General features: G+C 41.3%; 1 protein-coding gene across 1 annotated transcript in view; it reads left to right on the top strand.

Moving 5' to 3' along the window:
- Nucleotides 1–172: 172 nt before the first annotated feature.
- The window catches only part of LOC106941209 (triple functional domain protein-like), a 43,120-nt gene continuing 20,908 nt past the window's right edge, over nucleotides 173–22,384 (top strand). The window contains exons 1-23 of the mRNA XM_015024150.1: nucleotides 173–487; nucleotides 1,515–1,706; nucleotides 2,040–2,209; nucleotides 4,111–4,285; nucleotides 4,685–4,880; nucleotides 6,455–6,621; nucleotides 6,709–6,828; nucleotides 6,915–7,106; nucleotides 7,811–7,960; nucleotides 8,042–8,156; nucleotides 9,228–9,343; nucleotides 9,480–9,602; nucleotides 9,683–9,877; nucleotides 10,730–10,848; nucleotides 11,415–11,481; nucleotides 11,571–11,680; nucleotides 12,332–12,401; nucleotides 12,485–12,574; nucleotides 12,667–12,759; nucleotides 12,847–12,958; nucleotides 13,950–14,140; nucleotides 14,647–14,748; nucleotides 16,086–16,115. Coding sequence (XP_014879636.1) covers nucleotides 188–487; nucleotides 1,515–1,706; nucleotides 2,040–2,209; nucleotides 4,111–4,285; nucleotides 4,685–4,880; nucleotides 6,455–6,621; nucleotides 6,709–6,828; nucleotides 6,915–7,106; nucleotides 7,811–7,960; nucleotides 8,042–8,156; nucleotides 9,228–9,343; nucleotides 9,480–9,602; nucleotides 9,683–9,877; nucleotides 10,730–10,848; nucleotides 11,415–11,481; nucleotides 11,571–11,680; nucleotides 12,332–12,401; nucleotides 12,485–12,574; nucleotides 12,667–12,759; nucleotides 12,847–12,958; nucleotides 13,950–14,140; nucleotides 14,647–14,748; nucleotides 16,086–16,115 — 3,195 coding nt within the window. The 5' untranslated portion in view covers nucleotides 173–187. The remainder of the gene's footprint in view (nucleotides 488–1,514; nucleotides 1,707–2,039; nucleotides 2,210–4,110; nucleotides 4,286–4,684; nucleotides 4,881–6,454; nucleotides 6,622–6,708; nucleotides 6,829–6,914; nucleotides 7,107–7,810; nucleotides 7,961–8,041; nucleotides 8,157–9,227; nucleotides 9,344–9,479; nucleotides 9,603–9,682; nucleotides 9,878–10,729; nucleotides 10,849–11,414; nucleotides 11,482–11,570; nucleotides 11,681–12,331; nucleotides 12,402–12,484; nucleotides 12,575–12,666; nucleotides 12,760–12,846; nucleotides 12,959–13,949; nucleotides 14,141–14,646; nucleotides 14,749–16,085; nucleotides 16,116–22,384) is intronic.

The following is a 22,384-nucleotide window of genomic DNA, read 5'->3' as shown; positions in this document are numbered from 1 at the left end:
TTCCCCCGGGGGCCAAAAATTAAAAAAAAGTTCCCGCCCGAAAAAAAAAAAAAAAAAAAAAAAAAGAAAGAAACAAACAAACCCCGTGGCTGCTTCCGAGTGTGTTGACATGGCAACTGTTGCTGCGGTAACCGAACTGGGTCATATGTCCGTGCAGATGGTGTTCCTCCATTCACATCGTGACTGAATGCAGGACGGGAGCAAGGCTCAGAGTTTGTTTTTTTCACAGAACACGACTTTACTTCGCATCTTAACAGTTCCACCACTCTGCAGCTCCGCTTTCACAGCGCGCCCCCTGGTGGTCGCCCCTTGTTCAGTCGCTCCTGGCTCCTTGGTGAATCTGGTGGATTTTTTTCCCTCCCAGGTTTTGGACTGGATAGAAAACCACGGCGAGGCCTTCCTCAGCAAACACACGGGCGTGGGAAAGTCCCTCCACCGAGCCCGAGCGCTGCAGAAACGCCACGAGGACTTCGAGGAAGTGGCTCAGGTCTGTGTCTGGATTATAACTAACACAGAGACGCTCTGCAACGCTAACTGTTCACCTTAAACATCTAAACATCTGCAAGCCAGGAATATTACTCAACTGTTATTGTTGCTTTTATTTTAGAAATAAAATGGAACCTGTTTGCATTAAAAGCAGGCTTCTGTGAGTTTTTCTACATTTGGTTGGCATAAAATTAAATATAAATCCCGACATCAGCTGGTGAGATGAAAATNGATGCAAATAATGTGAATAAATAACTNTAATGAACTCAAATTGGAAGTTTTATTAGGGATTACAGTACCCTAAAAGTTATTTTTTCAGTAATTTCAGTATTTTTCTCCAGTTTTATGCTCCCAGAATAGACCTCCATACTGGTAAAGTTATTCACAAAAATGCTAAAATCTACAAAATCTAAGAGTTGAATTAAATTGAACTGCTGACATAAGCACTTGTTACATTTTTCTAAAAAACATTTTTTCAATTTACAATATTTAACTATAAGACCATAAATTTAAACCTGAACGCCTTAAGACAGAGTTTAGATCTTTGAACCACCTGATAAAAACTTTCTACCATATTACTTTGAGAAATATTTTAACTTGTGATTTGCTTTTTGTCTAAAAAAATAAAGCAAACTGTATTAAAACTAGAGGTAAAAAGCTACATAGAATGACATCTGACAGTTAAAATGCCTCAAAACACTTGAAGGAAATAACAATTATTAATCTAGTTATTAGTTTTATTAAAACAAAAATCTAAAGAGTTTAATTACTTTCTTTGGATTTAAAATCTCAATGAATTCAATAAAAAAAAAAATCTTCTGTAAAATCAGCCTCTTGATACTCTGCCTCCTGTTTCTGTTTGTTGCCTCAACATCTCTCTCTTCCTCTTCATCATCATCATCATCTGCATATCCTGCTTTTCACTTTGCTCCTCGGTGCCTCCGTCTCTTTCATAACAGACGTTTCGCTCGCTTCACGCTGCCCCCTTGTTGAAACCCACCTCTCTCTCCGTCTCCGTCTCTCCGTAGAACACTTACACCAATGCGGATAAGCTCTTGGAGGCGGCCGAGCAGCTGGCCCAGACGGGAGAGTGCGACCCGGAGGAGATCTACCAGGCCGCCCACCAGCTTGAAGACAGGATCCAAGACTTTGTCCGCCGCGTGGAGCAGCGCAAAGTCTTGCTGGACATGTCTGTCGCCTTCCACACGCACGTCAAAGAGGTGGGCAGGGGACGGTGACACAGCGCTGAAGTGGATGGTGGGCTGTGTGCCTGTACCGATGAGATGAGAGCTCTCTGAGGGAGGGAACAAAATTACCTGTTGAAATGAAGCGTGGAGTACATTACATGTTCAGTCCAATTAGTCAGAGAAATATAAATAAATACTTTAGCGGAGGTATGTCTGTAGGGTCGGTTTTGTGCATAGATATCCAGCTTTACGTTTATAAATACTATGATTTACTGTGCGGTTACTCGGATGATAAAAACCAAACACAGGGTCGTTCGTAATGAGACAAAAGCTGCTGCCTAGGCTGACGTCTGCCTCCGTCTCCAGCTGTGGACGTGGCTGGAGGAACTGCAGAAGGAGCTGCTGGACGACGTCTACGCCGAGTCCGTGGAGGCCGTCCAGGATCTGATCAAGCGCTTCGGCCAGCAGCAGCAGACCACGCTGCAGGTCACCGTCAACGTCATCAAGGAGGGCGAGGACCTCATCCAGCAGCTCAGGTGCAGAGAGGCGGGCCAAATACTTGAGATTATTCATCATGTTTTCCCCCCCAGTTTCTCTCTACCTGTCTGTACTCTGAGGCAAGTCTGAGTCAAAGATACGAAGTGATGACTCTCTTTCATTTTTATCTCTTCATGACACATTTTGATGTCTTTCTTTCTATACTTGTAGAGATGGAAAGGAGAACAGTAAGTGTACTGTAAAAGTGATAAGAGGACAGTTATTTTATATTTCCCCACACTTTTTTTACATTTTGTCACATTGCAACTACACAATTGAAGGCTTTTTATTGAGAGTTTGGTTACTGACTTTTGGTTTTCAAAATATTTGACTAAAAATATTTACCAGGTTTTCACATTCAGTCCTTCTTAAACAATATTAAAGTAGAATCACTTTTTGCCCCATTTACTCTTTCAAGTCTTTTCAAGTTTCTCGCAGCTTTTGACATCTAGAGACTTAATATTTCTTCTTTATGAAATAATTCTTGCAGAGTCACATTAGATGAAGAGCTTCTGTAAGCATCACGTTTTAAATCTTTTCACAGATTCTTCTCAGCTTGCGTAAGGTCAAGACTGTGACTGGGCCATTTAAACATTTCGATGTGTTTTAAGCTAAACCATTTGATTCTATCTCTATTTTTATGTTTAGTAGAATAGCACAATGTGCAAAATTGTGGTTGCATAGGACTTCTTTAGCACAATATCTGGCAGGTTGTTATAATTTACTCTGCCTGTTTTTATGTTCAACTAGTTCATTGGATTTTTCCTGCACTTGATAACATATTTATAGATACTGAAGCTCTCTGAAGGTAATTTTTAACAATGTGATAATGGAATCAAATAGGCAAGTGAGGAAAAACATGGTGTAAATGTAAGCAATATTATAAATGTAATATTCAACAGTAATAATATCATGTGTTTTTTATAACTTGCTAAGTCAGGTCAAGGTTATTTGTGTAGCAAATTTCAACGACTAGGCAGTTCAAAGTGCTCTATGTCATCTACATCTAGACATTAGTCCTTTAATCTTGGATATTCTTCTGTTCAGGTGATAAAAGGCTGACTTTATAACTGTCTTTATGTGTCTCTGAAGGTTCAGGTCTGAGTGCAAAACTGTCTCGGCTGCAAAGTTTAGACACCGTTTACCAGAGTAAACCAGAGTACAACAAACAGCCGTCTTTGATGCTCGTCTTCTTCATCGTAGCTCTAATTCAGGCAGGAGTGGATTTGTAATTTGGAATAAACGTGTCAACACTCAACAAAGCTAAATATACGCTAAGAGAAATCTCCCTAGAAGACGTTAATGAAGTGCATTAAGCCCAAAAACGGCAAGCGGCGATGATGAGAGGCGGTGTGAGAGAGGTGGATGTGGCTGTCCAGCTTTATTTTTATGCAGAGGATGTTCCAGTGCCTCTCCTCACTCCCTCTTTTCTCTTTGTGCTCGCCACCCTCTCCCTGGCGACTTGGCTCCGCAGCGGGTTCTTACATAAGACCACTTTTATAAACGTGTGTCTAATTGTGCGCCGCTCTCTTCCTCTCTCTCTTTCTCTCTCCGAGAGGGAACTGTAGCTTCACACACCTTCTGCGGGTAGGACTGAGCTGTTGGAGTGCACAACATGTTCTCCACCAACACCACCTCATCATAATTAGCCTTTTTGTGAAACCACTTGTGGATTTATATTTCAAGTAAAAAGCCGATTAGCAAATTAGAGATAGTTTTAGACTCTTTTTATTTTTTAACGCTTCTTTTCCATGCTGGTGCTGCCGCAGTATTTTATACCAGCACAGCACTTTCCAGAGCAGCTCACCCTGACTGGCATGATGCCCTGCAGGATCTTTTATAGCTCCTCAGAGCTGCACTCTGCAGATTATGGCTTAATTGCGAACGTTTTTTCTTCCAGGGACTCTGCCATCTCCAGCAACAAGACGCCCCACAACAGCTCCATCAACCACATCGAGAGCGTCCTCCAGCAGCTGGACGAGGCCCAGGCTCAGATGGAGGAGCTCTTCCAGGAGAGGAAGATCAAGCTGGATCTCTTCCTCCAGCTGCGCATCTTCGAGAGAGACGCCATTGATGTAAGGGAGGCATGGTGAAACTGTGTGCTGTGAATAATATTACATGTTTTTAAAAAGGTTGGAGATTGATTTTTTGATGTCACAAGGGCGCATTGTAGTGTTTGGAGTTAGCAGTTAAAATCCCAAGACTCATCAGCTTGCCTGAAACGATTAATTGTGATTAATCGTTTATTGAAAAAGTCATCATCTAATTTAGCGATTTAATCATTAATCGGTGCATACAGACAAAAAAAAAACCATTTGGTAAAAGAACGACAACTAAAACTGTACAAAAATATAAAAATTTTTACTTCAAGATTAAAAAAAAAAAGGAAGATTGTAAACATGTTTAACTTGCAGTGCATTGGAATGAGATTTCTTCTTTCATAGCGTCTTAACTTTTTCGTAATCCTTCGTCAGATCATCTCAGACTTGGAGTCGTGGAACGAGGAGCTGACGGGTCAGAAGAGCGACTTTGACACGGAGGACTTGACGCTGGCTGAGCAGCGGCTCCAGCACCACGCCGACAAGGCCCTGACCATGAACAACCTGACGTTTGACGTCATCCACCAGGGGCAGGAGCTGCTGCAATACGTCAACGAAGTCCAGGCGTCAGGTGAGCTCCCGCCTGCATTCACACCTGTAAAAAACCTCAGGTCTTTGATAGATTATAGACATGTTGCGTGTTGTCAGCATCCAGAATTGTCACCCGTGTGCCCAACGCTGGAGGGCAAAAAGACGATTCCTTTACTTGCTATCCATAGACAATCTGCCGCAGCAGGACTATTCTGTTACCTAAGTGAAACCTGAAGATGGAGAGATTATTAATTTAGTGCAGTGCGCCACAGGAAAGGGGAAATAATGCAGAAAAACTGTTGAACTCAAATCAACAATTTTTTTTTTTCTCATGCTTTCTACACTACACACAGACCTGTTGCCACAGCAACTGATTTACAACAGCTCCATTAGTACATCAAGATTCAACAATAAAAACCCACAAACATTTCCCACACAACAAACAGAACATTCAGTCCATTACAGTATCGCGTCTTCAGGCTTGATATTTATTTTGTGATTCTTAATAAGTGATGTCTGAACGCAGCTGTGGCTGATTAGCTAATTTAAACATCAGCTCCACTGATGATCTGCCAGAGTTGGTATGTGAGTCGGCTTATTTTTTTTAACTAAACAGAAACAAACCAAATTCTGTAGCACAACTGCATGTTAAGGTTGTCAAAGTCAAGTTAGCATATCTGACCTTCTTCCCTCTCCCTCTGTATTTGTTTAAATTAACACTTTTTCCTGACCTGTGAAATGTGACATCATCAGACCTCGTTATCTGGTTGTCATTGTGTTGACAATAAGTAGCTAAGCACTACGTCCCTTTTTCTTTAGCACATCATTTTCTGTGAACAGGTTTTTGCCCTCCAGCAGGGAGCTGGGAACAGGAATTACACATATTACATTGAAACGTGTCTGTAAAGTTATTATTTTTTAAAATTCTTTTCCCTTCTTATTTATTTGCTGCCCCACATTGTGTGTTTGAGTGTTTGCCCACCACATCAGGCTGCAGCTCATGTTCAGCTCCGTGTTGCTACTGATTTCTGTGTTGGCTCTATTAGTTTTCTTGTGTAGGTGTCCCGGGTCAGATTCACTCAGAGTTGGTGATGAGAGGCTCCCACTCACCAACCATAATAACTCACCTGTGAACCTAAATGCTAATAGGTGCTGTGTGTGAGCGCACGCAAGGAGAGGCTGCATTATGCAACATGCAGTGAACACAGAAAATATATAAAGAGAATATTAGTCATTTTGATCATCTTCAGGTTTACAGATGTGAATTTAAAAAAAAAATACATTTTTTTAATGTTTTTATTCAGATAATTTCCTCACTCTGATTTTCTACAACTTTTCAGTTGGTATAACAAGACTCAGTTTGAAAACAGAAACAATTTTATTTTATTTTTTTCCAAAAGTGTTGTAAAAAAGAGCAAGTTAAAAGCTTCTCTGATCTTCAGACCATCTTAGATCAGAGTTTTAAGCACATTGTAGGTTTTTATACTGAGTACTGTTACATGCCAAATAATTTCAAGTTTTTTTTTACAGTTTTTACAAGCCTTTTTTACAAGTGTGGCCTGGTAGTCAGGTCATCTCATTGGAGGGTAATGCGACTGTCCCGTCTCTGTGCAGGCGTGGAGTTACTGTGCGATCGCGACGTGGACATGGCCACGCGGGTTCAGGACTTGCTGGAGTTCCTCCATGAGAAGCAGCGGGAGCTGGACCTGGCAGCAGAGCAGCACCGCCGGCACCTGGAGCAGTGCGTCCAGCTGAGGCACCTGCAGGCTGAAGTCAAGCAGGTCGGACTCGCACACACGGCTGCGTCATGCCGGCAGAGTTTTAAAGAGATGCAAATGAAGGCTTAGGCTTTGTTTTTGCCGCCTCAGGTTCTGGGCTGGATCCGAAACGGTGAATCGATGCTTAACGCCGGTCTAATCACGGCCAGCTCCCTGCAGGAGGCGGAGCAACTGCAGCGGGAACACGAACAGTTCCAGCACGCCATTGAGGTAAAGCCATACTGGATTTTCCCATTATTCCAGTTTTCTGCTCAGATTTGACTGAAGCCTCCTCTTCTCATCTCGTCCCTCTGCAGAAGACCCACCAGAGCGCCCTGCAGGTCCAGCAGAAGGCGGAGGCTCTGCTGCAGGCCAACCACTACGACATGGACCTGATCAGAGACTGTGCAGAGAACGTGGCTTCCCACTGGCAGCAGCTCATGCTGAAGATGGAGGACCGACTGAAGCTGGTCAACGCCTCCGTGGCTTTCTACAAAACGTCTGAACAGGTAGGAGACCCGGTCACACTTTTTTCTTTATTTGTCTTTCTACAAAGAGGAAATTGTTGCATCTTTTTAAAAGGACAAAAAAGAAATTTCAATTTATGTTTGGAGAAATTAGATAAAAAACACTGCAGAGGAAAAAGTTGACACAAAAAATGTTTATGACTTTGATGGTTAAAAACAATAAACATCTGGTTTCTGTTTGGTTTGGTTATTGATGAATAACCTGACTGAGTTTTTCTTTCTGTGCTTTTCAACAATGTTGATTTTGGTAGTTTATGGACAGTTAGCTGTTTATGTTAATGTCTCCTAGGGTGTAAAATACTGATGTCATAATTTTTATTAATTGAAAAAAAATGTGTTGCTAAAAAATTGTAATTTTTTTCCCTGTTTTTTCTTATTCTTTTTATTTCTGTATTATCTTTCTCTTTATTTTGTTCTTCCTTTCTTTCTGTCATTTTCTTTAATTTGTTTCTCTCTTTCTTTCTCTCTTTTTCTATTTCTTTCTCTCTTTCTGTTGTTTTTCTCTTCATCTTTCTTTTTCCTTTTTTTTACTTTTCTAGTCCTGCATTGTACCTACAAAACAGTATCCTATAAAAAAAACCCCTAATACTGTAAACGTATAAATAAGATGTTAAAACATGAAGCCCAGCTGCTGTTTCTGTCCATTTAAAGCACTGCTCTGTGTCTCTGACTGACTTTGTGTTCAGGTGTGCAGCGTGCTGGAGAGCCTGGAGCAGGAGTACAAGAGGGAGGAGGACTGGTGCGGAGGAGCTGACAAGCTGGGACCCAACTGTGAGACAGACCATGTGACCCCCATGATCAGCAAGCACCTGGAACAGAAGGAGGCGTTCCTCAAGGTGCGATGCGTCCTGTGAAAATGAAACCAAACCAAGTCTTTGGTCACACTTCTGCTCTGACTTTTCTGACGTTTCTGCCAGGCTTGCACTCTGGCCAGAAGAAACGCGGACGTCTTCCTGAAGTACATGCACAGAAACAGCGTCAACATGCCGGGGATGCTGAGCCACGTCAAGGCGCCGGAACAACAGGTTAAAAGTAAGTGATGGATAATTTACTGAAGGGAGCTGAGGCTGCGTTCATACAGCAGGTTCTGATGCTCAAATCCAGTTTTCATTTTTTGCCTGGTCGTTCATACTATTAGAGGTTGTGACTGAATTTAGACTTGTGTGTGAATGATTTACATCCCCAACGTGACTCAGAACATCGTCACACAGCAGCGGACAGTTTATACAAATAATAGTGGATAACATGATTTTAAAGTTTATTCAGCATTGGCAGCTGACAGTATCACAAGATCATAACAAGACAAAGGAAGATAATAAAAGGAAAACACAACTAACAGCGATGGCCTCATGTGGAGCATCAACTTCTATAGAAAAATCAGTTTGGATGCGAAGTCGGAGCCAGTCGTGGTGGGATTGGGATGTGATGCAGCTCAGTGACACAGACGTCTTTCAGAATTTTATAATTATAATTCTCAGCCACTGATTACGTTCAATTTGTCTTCTTCTGGTGCAGAATTATGACGCATGTCTCACATGAATGACGTAAAAGTCAGATAAAATGCAACATGACCTTTCAGACTGCAGACGCCTTGAAAGCAGTTGTATTCATTTCTCATTCAGAACAGCAGAAGGAGCACAATTCAGATTTTTTTTGAGGGTGAAAAGATAGTCATCTAGTTGTTCAGACTGTTGTGAAAAAGACAGATGTAGGTCACATTGGCTGGCTTTTTGGATGCAGCGTTGGAAGTTATTTATTTATTTCGGTGAAAGCACGAATACAAAGATGTCTTAGTCAGCCTAAACAGAAAGCCAGTTCAATTATTAATACAAAAATGTATAATTAACACTGGGTATAGATGAGCAAGATTACATTTTTAAAACAATCAAATAGAGATTTGTTAAGTTAATTATTCATGGAGACTCGGGGTTCCTAAGTGGAAGAACTGTAAAAATGAATACAATTGATTTATGTATTATTCACATGTGGATACGTATAAAAAGTGAAATAATTTACACTACTTCTAAAATCTTTCTGATTTAACTCGGCCGTCACAGAGTTAAACGTCTCCACTGAAATCCTTCCTGTTTGTTTTGTGTTCAGACATCCTGAACGAGCTGCTGCAGCGAGAAAACAGAGTCCTGCATTTCTGGACCATGAGGAAGCGGCGGCTGGACCAGTGTCAGCAGTACGTGGTGTTTGAACGCAGCGCCAAGCAGGTACAGCAAACACATCCAGAGACAGAAACCTGGAAGCCTGACGGGAATGCTGTGGTTTATTCAGAGGGAGAGGACACACAGAGACACGTAACAGTGTCAAACAAATGTGTGTGTGTGTGTGTGTGTGTGTGTCTAGGCTTTGGAGTGGATTCATGACACCGGGGAGTTTTACCTGTCTACACACACATCCACCGGCTCCAGCATCCATCACACGCAGGAACTCCTGAAGGAGCACGAGGACTTCCACATCACAGCCAGGGTCAGAGGTCGCAACAACACAGATTTAATGTCATCTTCTGCAGATTTGAATATTAAACTCACTCTGCTCTCCTTCTAAAGCAAACCAAGGAGCGCGTGAAGCTGCTAATCCAGCTGGCCGACGGATTCTGCGAGAAAGGCCACAGCCACGCGGCGGAGATTAAGAAGTGGGTGACGGCCGTGGACAAACGCTACAGAGATTTCTCCCTGCGCATGGACAAGTACCGCAGCAGCCTGGAGAAAGCCCTGGGCATCCCGTCAGACTCCAACAAGGCGGTACGGGTGATCGATGCTTAAAATCAGGGCTGGACGATGAATCTGTTTGAGCCATTAGTCAGATTTTTGGCATTTGAAAATTTAATCTGGATTTGTTTTTTCACCCTTTCACTCCTTGGGTTTCCATAGTTCAGAGTGATGTCATGACGCCCAGGGCGGCCATCTTGTTTGACTAGCAGCTTCTGTTCATTTAAACTTTGAATTCAGGTCAACTCTACGACAAATTATAAGGGTCATTTCTTTTGTTTTCCTTTTCTGTGAGAAAGCTATGATGTTGCATCAATACAGTCTAAATAATACGAGAAAAAGGTCCTAATATTTTTTTCTTACTTTCCCCAGTAACAATTTTATATATCTACATGTATTTAAAGTCAGATTTATTTTTTGTGCAGCCAGGCAATGACATTTTGTTGCCAAATTCACTGTTGTGTCTTTGTGCAATGACAATAAAGTAAGTCTGAGTTTTATAAAAAAAAAAAAAAAACAAGAAAATGATCTATCCAGGCTTTTTTCTCATTAAAATAAATTTCTTGTAATTTCAAAACTTCTGGTAAAATTCAGTTTTTTATTCTTTTAATAACATCACTATATTCTCATGATTAAACTAAATTCTCATTGCCTGGTCCTAATATTTGGTTGTAAACTCACAGAAGGGAGTAAAAACCACTTGTCAAAATTATTTTCTGTCATTTGTAATTATTTAGAAAACATGCAAGAAAGCAAAATCTGATCTGGCATGAAAACAAGTCAGATTTTATTATTCCCCCATATCATCCATCCCCAGTTAAAACCTAATTCACTCCCATGATGCCTCAGTACGCCCTCTAATCTTTGAGTGTCCCTCCTTTCTAGAGCAAGGACCTTCAGCTGGACATCATCCCAGCCACTCCTCCGGGGTCAGAGATCAAACTCAGGGACGCCGCCGCGCACGAGCCGAACGAGGAGAAACGCAAGTCGACGCGCAGGAAGGAGTACGTGAGCCGCTTCCTGTTTGCCACGCCGTTCGGAGCATCAGCAGATTAAAAGCAGCCTGCTTTATGAATGCAGTCAGGACTGCGTTTACTTTACATAATAAGGAAACGATAACAAGTCAGCGCTTTCCCTTCAGAAAACCAAAGATTTACTGCCGAGTTAATTGAATTAGGCGAACAAGAAGCCCGGCGCTGTTTCCAGAGGACGAGCTCCAAACTGATCCGTCATTGTTCTTGTCAACGCTGAATAAGGGAGTTTAATGTAAATGTGAAGGCATGATGGACTTTAAACATCTCCGTCTGTTCGGCTTCTCTCTGCTGCGCTGGGCGGAGGGGGACTGTGTCACTTCAGCCTCGTGCCACAAATCAGCAGCATAATTTATGTCACTCCTGGCAGGTTTATGACCGAGTTTAATGGCCCCATAAGGCTTTCATTATTCACTGCAGTAAATGGACAACGCTGACAAGCTGAGAAGGAGCTATTGATTATTCACCGCTTGAATGAGGACAGTATGACAAGCTGCCAACTTGTGCCTGTGTGTGTGTTTTTTTGTGTGTGTGTCTAGGTTCATCATGGCCGAGCTGATTCAGACGGAGAAAACGTATGTGCGAGACCTGCGGGAATGCATGGACGTAAGAAAACCTCCGAGACGCGCACCAAACGTCTGGAAACATCTGGAAAATATGGTAACTGTGGCCTTTCCTCTCTGCTGTTCACGCAGACGTACCTGTGGGAGATGACCAGCGGCGTGGAGGAGATTCCCCCAGGAATCATCAACAAGGAGCACATCATTTTTGGGAACATGCAGGACCTCTACGAATTCCACCATAAGTAAGACACGCCCATTGAAAGGCAAAGAGCATTGTTTAGTTTAATCAATCAATCAGGTTATTAACAAATTTCATTATTGATTCATAAACTCGTTCTCTTACGACACGTTATGCACATGTGCAAAGGGAGCAGGAAGAAGAACAGATATTTTATTAACCTGTCCCTTTCTCAGTAATATTTTTTTTCCTGTTTATAATACACAGCTGTGTGTTTTTTTGGAAAATGTTAAGCATGGTGGATATGCAACATGCCCGACATGAATTTTTGTATATAACAGTATTAAAGTGTGAAATATGACGTAAACTGCAAGATAATCATCAACACTCAGAAAATCTGCAACGATCAGCTGAAAAAGAAAATAAAGTCCAGACATTTTAGTTACTGTAGTTGTGACCTAATAAAGCTCAGTATAAATAAACGCCTGCAAACATCAGTGAACTGAAGGAATTTTGTAATGAACAATGGGCAGAAATTGCTCTTCGACAATATGTGACTCCTACTACTACCCTATAATAGGATGCACATAGTTTTTCATATCACTTTTAGCAGTTATTTAAACTATTTTTATGCAGTTATCTCCATGTAATAAAGTAGTTTTTTTTTTTTACTTTTATTTTACGTTTTCATCTCACACTCCTAAATTTATTCCAGCATCTTTCTCAAAGAGTTGGAGAAGTATGAGCAGCTTCCAGAAGATGTTGGCCACTGCTTTGTCACTTGGGTACGTATCATCAGGTGTTAGCATTATGTCACCAGACCCTAAACAGAACCGCATCCATCTGTAACATTTCTCTGCTCTTTAAGGCCGACAAGTTCCAGATGTACGTGAACTACTGCAAGAACAAACCCGACTCCACGCAGCTCATATTGGAGCATGCTGGGAACTACTTTGACGTGAGTAGCACCGCTAGCGACGGCCACACCGGGAAGGTTTCATGGGCTGCGTATGAACAGAACTTACCCAACCTTTTTCTGTCTGGTGACAGGAAATCCAGCAACGGCACCGGCTGGCCAACTCCATCTCCTCCTATCTGATCAAGCCGGTGCAGAGAATCACCAAGTATCAGCTTCTGCTGAAGGTCGCACATCTCACCGCACCTCACAGCCGCTGCATTCAAGGGTCTCCATGGCGCTTCTGCTGATTTCCTGTCCGCTTGTCTGTTTAGGAGCTCCTGACGTGTTGCGAAGAAGGGAAAGGAGAGATTAAAGACGGCCTGGAGGTGATGCTCAACGTTCCCAAGAAGGCAAATGATGCCATGCATCTTTCCATGCTGGAAGGTGAGCGCCACACAGTGGTTGGACTGTGGATCTAGATCTGCTAATTGTTACTTGGCCAATAATATCTAACTTGTTAAAGCTAAACTATTTTATGTCTGAAGGAAAGTGAAAATGGATTGATTTTAAAGTTTATTCAGCAACGGGAGCCGATAGTGTTATCACAAAATCACAGCAACGTAAAGGAAGCTAATAGAAAGAAAACACATCTAATAGCAACAGCATTTTGTGGAAGTCTGGACGAGAAGTCAGAGATAAGAGTGATGGGCTTGTGATGCAATTAGCTTCACTGACACAGACTACTTTCAAAGTTTCAGAATTATAATTTCATTTTCAGCCATTGTTTATGTCCAGTTTGTCTTCTTCTGATGCAGAATTACGACGCATGTCTCACATCAATGACATAAAAGTCAGATAAAATGCGACATGCGACGTTCAGACACTTTGAAGTCATTTGGATATGAACCTGATTTAGTGCCATATATGAAAGTTTCTGATTCTTTTGGGGGAGTAAAGGCTGGAACTGGGCCGTTCAGACTACTGTGAAAAGTCAGATGTTGGTCGCATTTTGGTAAAAAAAAAAAAAATCGTTTGGGTTGCATTTGCCTTCTGTGTGAAGGTAACCAAAGAGACTTAAAAAAATCTTGAGATTAAGGCTGAGAGTTATTTATTAGTCAAAGCTTTATTTTTTATGACAGAACTAACGCGTAAAATAGAGAATATTTGGCAAGACTTGAAACTGACTGTTCACAATGTTCCTGATTTAATCTGATTTGGAGTCCAAACTATTTTGCAAAGAAATGTGTTCCACCTCAAGAAAACCTCTAGTTAACGCAAATCTATTACAAAATAAAAATAAATGCATCAAACTTTCAATGAGATTAAAAAAAGTTGAGGAGATCGAAAGCGAAGTATGAAAGAAAAAACGTTTTTGACAAAATACTGATTAGATTTTAAGAAGTCTCTCTGTTCAAATTTACCGTTTTTCCTCCAGGATTCGATGAGAACATAGAGTCTCAGGGCGAGCTCATCCTCCAGGACTCCTTCCAGGTCTGGGATCCCAAGACTTTGATCCGTAAAGGCCGAGAGCGCCACCTCTTCCTCTTCGAGATGTCTCTGGTGTTCAGCAAGGAGGTTAAGGATTCCAACGGCAGGAGCAAATACATCTACAAGAGCAAGCTGTTTGTAAGTACAGGAGGACGGATCCACACAGAGCTTTCAGCTTTTGTTCCTCCATCTCTGCTGTTACAATCAAAGGGAAAACAACACTTGAAGCAGAGGTGGTTGATATGTGTACACACATAGATTTATATATATATAATAGTTTTGTTTTGATTTTGAGCTACTAACTTGAAAACTTACAGATCTTTTATTTTTTTTTTTTGCCTGCAAACAAACAAAAGAGTAATGGTGGTAGTTCTTTAAAAAAACTCGGATCAATATCAGTTGAAGTGACATATCCCTTTAACTCTGCTAAATCAAAAGCTAACTTTAGCAATAAGTTTATAGAACATGCATGTAATAAAACCCACATCCGGTGTCAGATTTGGGATAATAAATGCCACCTTTTACCTCAGGACAACTTTTTTTTCTTGTCTTCTCTTGGCATAAGAGTGAAATCATCTCCAACCTGGTAAATTAGGAACAACCTGAAACGTTTGGTGCGTTCTTTCTTCCTTTTCCTCCTGCAGACGTCTGAGCTGGGCGTGACGGAGCACGTCGAAGGAGATCCGTGTAAGTTTGCCTTATGGGTGGGACGTACCCCGACTTCTGACAACAAAATAGTTCTCAAGGTAAGGAATGAGAAGGTTTCTCCTTTTTCTTCTGCTGACATGTTCTCAAGGGTTGGCTAATACAGTTGTAAGAGGAAGATGTTAAAAACTACACTGAGAAAAATGAGAGGCTAAGATTTTACATATATCATGATTTTGAATTATCTGTATTGGTCTAACCCAAATGTGTAGCTTTCCTTCTCTTTCTTTTTTTTCCCTTTTCTTTGACTAGTATTAGGGCGATACTAAGAAAAAAATAAATACAATTTATGGGAGTAAAGTTTAAATAAGTTGTATATCAATAATAGTCATAGTATTATGTGAATAAAGTAATACTATTGTGAGAATAAAGTTGGAATATTATGAAAAAAGTTGTAATAATATGACAATAACGTCATTATATTACGAAAATGAAATTATGGCATTTTGAGAATAGTTGTACGAGAATAATTTCAAAATAAAATGAGGAAGAAGTTGTAATGCTACAACTTTTTTGTAGTATATTTTCATAATAATATGAATTCATTCAACATGTGAAAATATGATTTCCTCCTTACACTTTTGTTTTATTTTTTTCTTAGTCCCTGATTCTCCATCATAAACTTGTAATGTTTTATAAGCTGCAGTTTTCTGTCAGCCCTCCTCTGTCCTCCTTCCTTCCTTTCCTCTTTCTCTCTGTCGTCTTTGTCCTCCGGTCAGATTCAGCTTTGTTCCATCTGTTAAAAAAAAAAAAAACAAATCCACAAACACATCTGTGAACCCGGGGCTGTGTTTTCCGTGGATGTTTGTACATCTAACTCTCTATGTGGGCTGAATCGCTTCCACCAACGCTGGTGACACCGTCAGCTCATGAACGCCCACGGTCTCTCATGCCACTTCATCAAAGTAACACGTCGTCTCCCTGTTTGAAGCAGAAAAACGATCTTTTAATCATCCGGACCCCCCCACACCCCTCTGCCACCCCTCCATTCATCTTCTGTGTGTTTTTGTTGTGGAGCTCACAGATGGATTAAAGTTAGCGTCCGCCGCTGGAACAGCATGAGCCCAGAAACCCCCCACACTCAGCTCTGTTACACACGTTCACTACTGAGCTAACCACTGACTAGTAGCCATGCAGTATGTGCATTGTAAATTGTCTCCCCACACACACACACTCACACACACACTCTCCTCATTACTGTCTGCACATTTAAATGGACATCAGCACTCTGTCAAAGGCAGATTATATCCGTGTTTTGCATTTCTATCACGTGACTTCATTTCTTTGTTTTGTTTGTGAGCGCATTAAAAAAAAAATGTCCCGATATTTTCTCAAGCCAAATCAGTGAAATTCTTTATTCTATATTTTAAATTCAAAGCTAAGTCAGGGAGCCAAACATGGAGCAACGGTGAGTACAAACGATCCCACAACACAGCCCTCATCTGCTTCACACAAGTCTGCACGCTTCCTGCACGTTAGTTCATTAACACTGTTTACAGGACGGCTTTGGCTGAGTGTGTTGTACATCTTTAAACGGCTTCCCAGTCCTGGATACTAACACAAAAATCCTTGGCGGAAAGAATTATGGTTTTCCAAAATAATAATTTAAAGTTTTATCTTTTTTATTCAAATGAAAAAAAAATACTGATTAATTTTCTTTGTTGATAACCTAATCTAAGTGTGCGGCTATTTCTATAATATTTTTTGTCACTCATTTCAGAAGGTGAAACTCTGATTCATTACACAGTGAAATTTTTCAAGCTTTAATTTCTTGTAATTTTTTTGCTTATGGCTTGTAGATCATTAAAACCCAAAATGCAGCGTCTCAGAACATTATGGAGGATCAATAAAAAAAGGATGAGATGTTTTGGGTTATAGCTGCACTATGTAACATATATATAAAAGTAGATTTTCACACATTTGTTGAAACTGTCAGAATGTCANCTTTTCTAGTCCTGCATTGTACCTACAAAACAGTATCCTATAAAAAAAACCCCTAATACTGTAAACGTATAAATAAGATGTTAAAACATGAAGCCCAGCTGCTGTTTCTGTCCATTTAAAGCACTGCTCTGTGTCTCTGACTGACTTTGTGTTCAGGTGTGCAGCGTGCTGGAGAGCCTGGAGCAGGAGTACAAGAGGGAGGAGGACTGGTGCGGAGGAGCTGACAAGCTGGGACCCAACTGTGAGACAGACCATGTGACCCCCATGATCAGCAAGCACCTGGAACAGAAGGAGGCGTTCCTCAAGGTGCGATGCGTCCTGTGAAAATGAAACCAAACCAAGTCTTTGGTCACACTTCTGCTCTGACTTTTCTGACGTTTCTGCCAGGCTTGCACTCTGGCCAGAAGAAACGCGGACGTCTTCCTGAAGTACATGCACAGAAACAGCGTCAACATGCCGGGGATGCTGAGCCACGTCAAGGCGCCGGAACAACAGGTTAAAAGTAAGTGATGGATAATTTACTGAAGGGAGCTGAGGCTGCGTTCATACAGCAGGTTCTGATGCTCAAATCCAGTTTTCATTTTTTGCCTGGTCGTTCATACTATTAGAGGTTGTGACTGAATTTAGACTTGTGTGTGAATGATTTACATCCCCAACGTGACTCAGAACATCGTCACACAGCAGCGGACAGTTTATACAAATAATAGTGGATAACATGATTTTAAAGTTTATTCAGCATTGGCAGCTGACAGTATCACAAGATCATAACAAGACAAAGGAAGATAATAAAAGGAAAACACAACTAACAGCGATGGCCTCATGTGGAGCATCAACTTCTATAGAAAAATCAGTTTGGATGCGAAGTCGGAGCCAGTCGTGGTGGGATTGGGATGTGATGCAGCTCAGTGACACAGACGTCTTTCAGAATTTTATAATTATAATTCTCAGCCACTGATTACGTTCAATTTGTCTTCTTCTGGTGCAGAATTATGACGCATGTCTCACATGAATGACGTAAAAGTCAGATAAAATGCAACATGACCTTTCAGACTGCAGACGCCTTGAAAGCAGTTGTATTCATTTCTCATTCAGAACAGCAGAAGGAGCACAATTCAGATTTTTTTTGAGGGTGAAAAGATAGTCATCTAGTTGTTCAGACTGTTGTGAAAAAGACAGATGTAGGTCACATTGGCTGGCTTTTTGGATGCAGCGTTGGAAGTTATTTATTTATTTCGGTGAAAGCACGAATACAAAGATGTCTTAGTCAGCCTAAACAGAAAGCCAGTTCAATTATTAATACAAAAATGTATAATTAACACTGGGTATAGATGAGCAAGATTACATTTTTAAAACAATCAAATAGAGATTTGTTAAGTTAATTATTCATGGAGACTCGGGGTTCCTAAGTGGAAGAACTGTAAAAATGAATACAATTGATTTATGTATTATTCACATGTGGATACGTATAAAAAGTGAAATAATTTACACTACTTCTAAAATCTTTCTGATTTAACTCGGCCGTCACAGAGTTAAACGTCTCCACTGAAATCCTTCCTGTTTGTTTTGTGTTCAGACATCCTGAACGAGCTGCTGCAGCGAGAAAACAGAGTCCTGCATTTCTGGACCATGAGGAAGCGGCGGCTGGACCAGTGTCAGCAGTACGTGGTGTTTGAACGCAGCGCCAAGCAGGTACAGCAAACACATCCAGAGACAGAAACCTGGAAGCCTGACGGGAATGCTGTGGTTTATTCAGAGGGAGAGGACACACAGAGACACGTAACAGTGTCAAACAAATGTGTGTGTGTGTGTGTGTGTGTGTGTCTAGGCTTTGGAGTGGATTCATGACACCGGGGAGTTTTACCTGTCTACACACACATCCACCGGCTCCAGCATCCATCACACGCAGGAACTCCTGAAGGAGCACGAGGACTTCCACATCACAGCCAGGGTCAGAGGTCGCAACAACACAGATTTAATGTCATCTTCTGCAGATTTGAATATTAAACTCACTCTGCTCTCCTTCTAAAGCAAACCAAGGAGCGCGTGAAGCTGCTAATCCAGCTGGCCGACGGATTCTGCGAGAAAGGCCACAGCCACGCGGCGGAGATTAAGAAGTGGGTGACGGCCGTGGACAAACGCTACAGAGATTTCTCCCTGCGCATGGACAAGTACCGCAGCAGCCTGGAGAAAGCCCTGGGCATCCCGTCAGACTCCAACAAGGCGGTACGGGTGATCGATGCTTAAAATCAGGGCTGGACGATGAATCTGTTTGAGCCATTAGTCAGATTTTTGGCATTTGAAAATTTAATCTGGATTTGTTTTTTCACCCTTTCACTCCTTGGGTTTCCATAGTTCAGAGTGATGTCATGACGCCCAGGGCGGCCATCTTGTTTGACTAGCAGCTTCTGTTCATTTAAACTTTGAATTCAGGTCAACTCTACGACAAATTATAAGGGTCATTTCTTTTGTTTTCCTTTTCTGTGAGAAAGCTATGATGTTGCATCAATACAGTCTAAATAATACGAGAAAAAGGTCCTAATATTTTTTTCTTACTTTCCCCAGTAACAATTTTATATATCTACATGTATTTAAAGTCAGATTTATTTTTTGTGCAGCCAGGCAATGACATTTTGTTGCCAAATTCACTGTTGTGTCTTTGTGCAATGACAATAAAGTAAGTCTGAGTTTTATAAAAAAAAAAAAAAAACAAGAAAATGATCTATCCAGGCTTTTTTCTCATTAAAATAAATTTCTTGTAATTTCAAAACTTCTGGTAAAATTCAGTTTTTTATTCTTTTAATAACATCACTATATTCTCATGATTAAACTAAATTCTCATTGCCTGGTCCTAATATTTGGTTGTAAACTCACAGAAGGGAGTAAAAACCACTTGTCAAAATTATTTTCTGTCATTTGTAATTATTTAGAAAACATGCAAGAAAGCAAAATCTGATCTGGCATGAAAACAAGTCAGATTTTATTATTCCCCCATATCATCCATCCCCAGTTAAAACCTAATTCACTCCCATGATGCCTCAGTACGCCCTCTAATCTTTGAGTGTCCCTCCTTTCTAGAGCAAGGACCTTCAGCTGGACATCATCCCAGCCACTCCTCCGGGGTCAGAGATCAAACTCAGGGACGCCGCCGCGCACGAGCCGAACGAGGAGAAACGCAAGTCGACGCGCAGGAAGGAGTACGTGAGCCGCTTCCTGTTTGCCACGCCGTTCGGAGCATCAGCAGATTAAAAGCAGCCTGCTTTATGAATGCAGTCAGGACTGCGTTTACTTTACATAATAAGGAAACGATAACAAGTCAGCGCTTTCCCTTCAGAAAACCAAAGATTTACTGCCGAGTTAATTGAATTAGGCGAACAAGAAGCCCGGCGCTGTTTCCAGAGGACGAGCTCCAAACTGATCCGTCATTGTTCTTGTCAACGCTGAATAAGGGAGTTTAATGTAAATGTGAAGGCATGATGGACTTTAAACATCTCCGTCTGTTCGGCTTCTCTCTGCTGCGCTGGGCGGAGGGGGACTGTGTCACTTCAGCCTCGTGCCACAAATCAGCAGCATAATTTATGTCACTCCTGGCAGGTTTATGACCGAGTTTAATGGCCCCATAAGGCTTTCATTATTCACTGCAGTAAATGGACAACGCTGACAAGCTGAGAAGGAGCTATTGATTATTCACCGCTTGAATGAGGACAGTATGACAAGCTGCCAACTTGTGCCTGTGTGTGTGTTTTTTTGTGTGTGTGTCTAGGTTCATCATGGCCGAGCTGATTCAGACGGAGAAAACGTATGTGCGAGACCTGCGGGAATGCATGGACGTAAGAAAACCTCCGAGACGCGCACCAAACGTCTGGAAACATCTGGAAAATATGGTAACTGTGGCCTTTCCTCTCTGCTGTTCACGCAGACGTACCTGTGGGAGATGACCAGCGGCGTGGAGGAGATTCCCCCAGGAATCATCAACAAGGAGCACATCATTTTTGGGAACATGCAGGACCTCTACGAATTCCACCATAAGTAAGACACGCCCATTGAAAGGCAAAGAGCATTGTTTAGTTTAATCAATCAATCAGGTTATTAACAAATTTCATTATTGATTCATAAACTCGTTCTCTTACGACACGTTATGCACATGTGCAAAGGGAGCAGGAAGAAGAACAGATATTTTATTAACCTGTCCCTTTCTCAGTAATATTTTTTTTCCTGTTTATAATACACAGCTGTTGTTTTTTTGGAAAATGTTAAGCATGGTGTATATGCAACATGCCCGACATGAATTTTTGTATATAACAGTATTAAAGTGTGAAATATGACGTAAACTGCAAGATAATCATCAACACTCAGAAAATCTGCAACGATCAGCTGAAAAAGAAAATAAAGTCCAGACATTTTAGTTACTGTAGTTGTGACCTAATAAAGCTCAGTATAAATAAACGCCTGCAAACATCAGTGAACTGAAGGAATTTTGTAATGAACAATGGGCAGAAATTGCTCTTCGACAATATGTGACTCCTACTACTACCCTATAATAGGATGCACATAGTTTTTCATATCACTTTTAGCAGTTATTTAAACTATTTTTATGCAGTTATCTCCATGTAATAAAGTAGTTTTTTTTTTTTACTTTTATTTTACGTTTTCATCTCACACTCCTAAATTTATTCCAGCATCTTTCTCAAAGAGTTGGAGAAGTATGAGCAGCTTCCAGAAGATGTTGGCCACTGCTTTGTCACTTGGGTACGTATCATCAGGTGTTAGCATTATGTCACCAGACCCTAAACAGAACCGCATCCATCTGTAACATTTCTCTGCTCTTTAAGGCCGACAAGTTCCAGATGTACGTGAACTACTGCAAGAACAAACCCGACTCCACGCAGCTCATATTGGAGCATGCTGGGAACTACTTTGACGTGAGTAGCACCGCTAGCGACGGCCACACCGGGAAGGTTTCATGGGCTGCGTATGAACAGAACTTACCCAACCTTTTTCTGTCTGGTGACAGGAAATCCAGCAACGGCACCGGCTGGCCAACTCCATCTCCTCCTATCTGATCAAGCCGGTGCAGAGAATCACCAAGTATCAGCTTCTGCTGAAGGTCGCACATCTCACCGCACCTCACAGCCGCTGCATTCAAGGGTCTCCATGGCGCTTCTGCTGATTTCCTGTCCGCTTGTCTGTTTAGGAGCTCCTGACGTGTTGCGAAGAAGGGAAAGGAGAGATTAAAGACGGCCTGGAGGTGATGCTCAACGTTCCCAAGAAGGCAAATGATGCCATGCATCTTTCCATGCTGGAAGGTGAGCGCCACACAGTGGTTGGACTGTGGATCTAGATCTGCTAATTGTTACTTGGCCAATAATATCTAACTTGTTAAAGCTAAACTATTTTATGTCTGAAGGAAAGTGAAAATGGATTGATTTTAAAGTTTATTCAGCAACGGGAGCCGATAGTGTTATCACAAAATCACAGCAACGTAAAGGAAGCTAATAGAAAGAAAACACATCTAATAGCAACAGCATTTTGTGGAAGTCTGGACGAGAAGTCAGAGATAAGAGTGATGGGCTTGTGATGCAATTAGCTTCACTGACACAGACTACTTTCAAAGTTTCAGAATTATAATTTCATTTTCAGCCATTGTTTATGTCCAGTTTGTCTTCTTCTGATGCAGAATTACGACGCATGTCTCACATCAATGACATAAAAGTCAGATAAAATGCGACATGCGAC

This window comes from Poecilia latipinna, unplaced genomic scaffold, assembly GCF_001443285.1.
Source record: "Poecilia latipinna isolate Pla-1442-1.1 unplaced genomic scaffold, P_latipinna-1.0 Scaffold3549, whole genome shotgun sequence".
In the NCBI taxonomy this organism is placed as follows: Eukaryota; Metazoa; Chordata; class Actinopteri; order Cyprinodontiformes; family Poeciliidae; genus Poecilia; species Poecilia latipinna.
The sequence above is the reverse complement of the archived record's forward strand: the minus strand, read 5'-3'. Positions and strand labels throughout refer to the sequence as shown.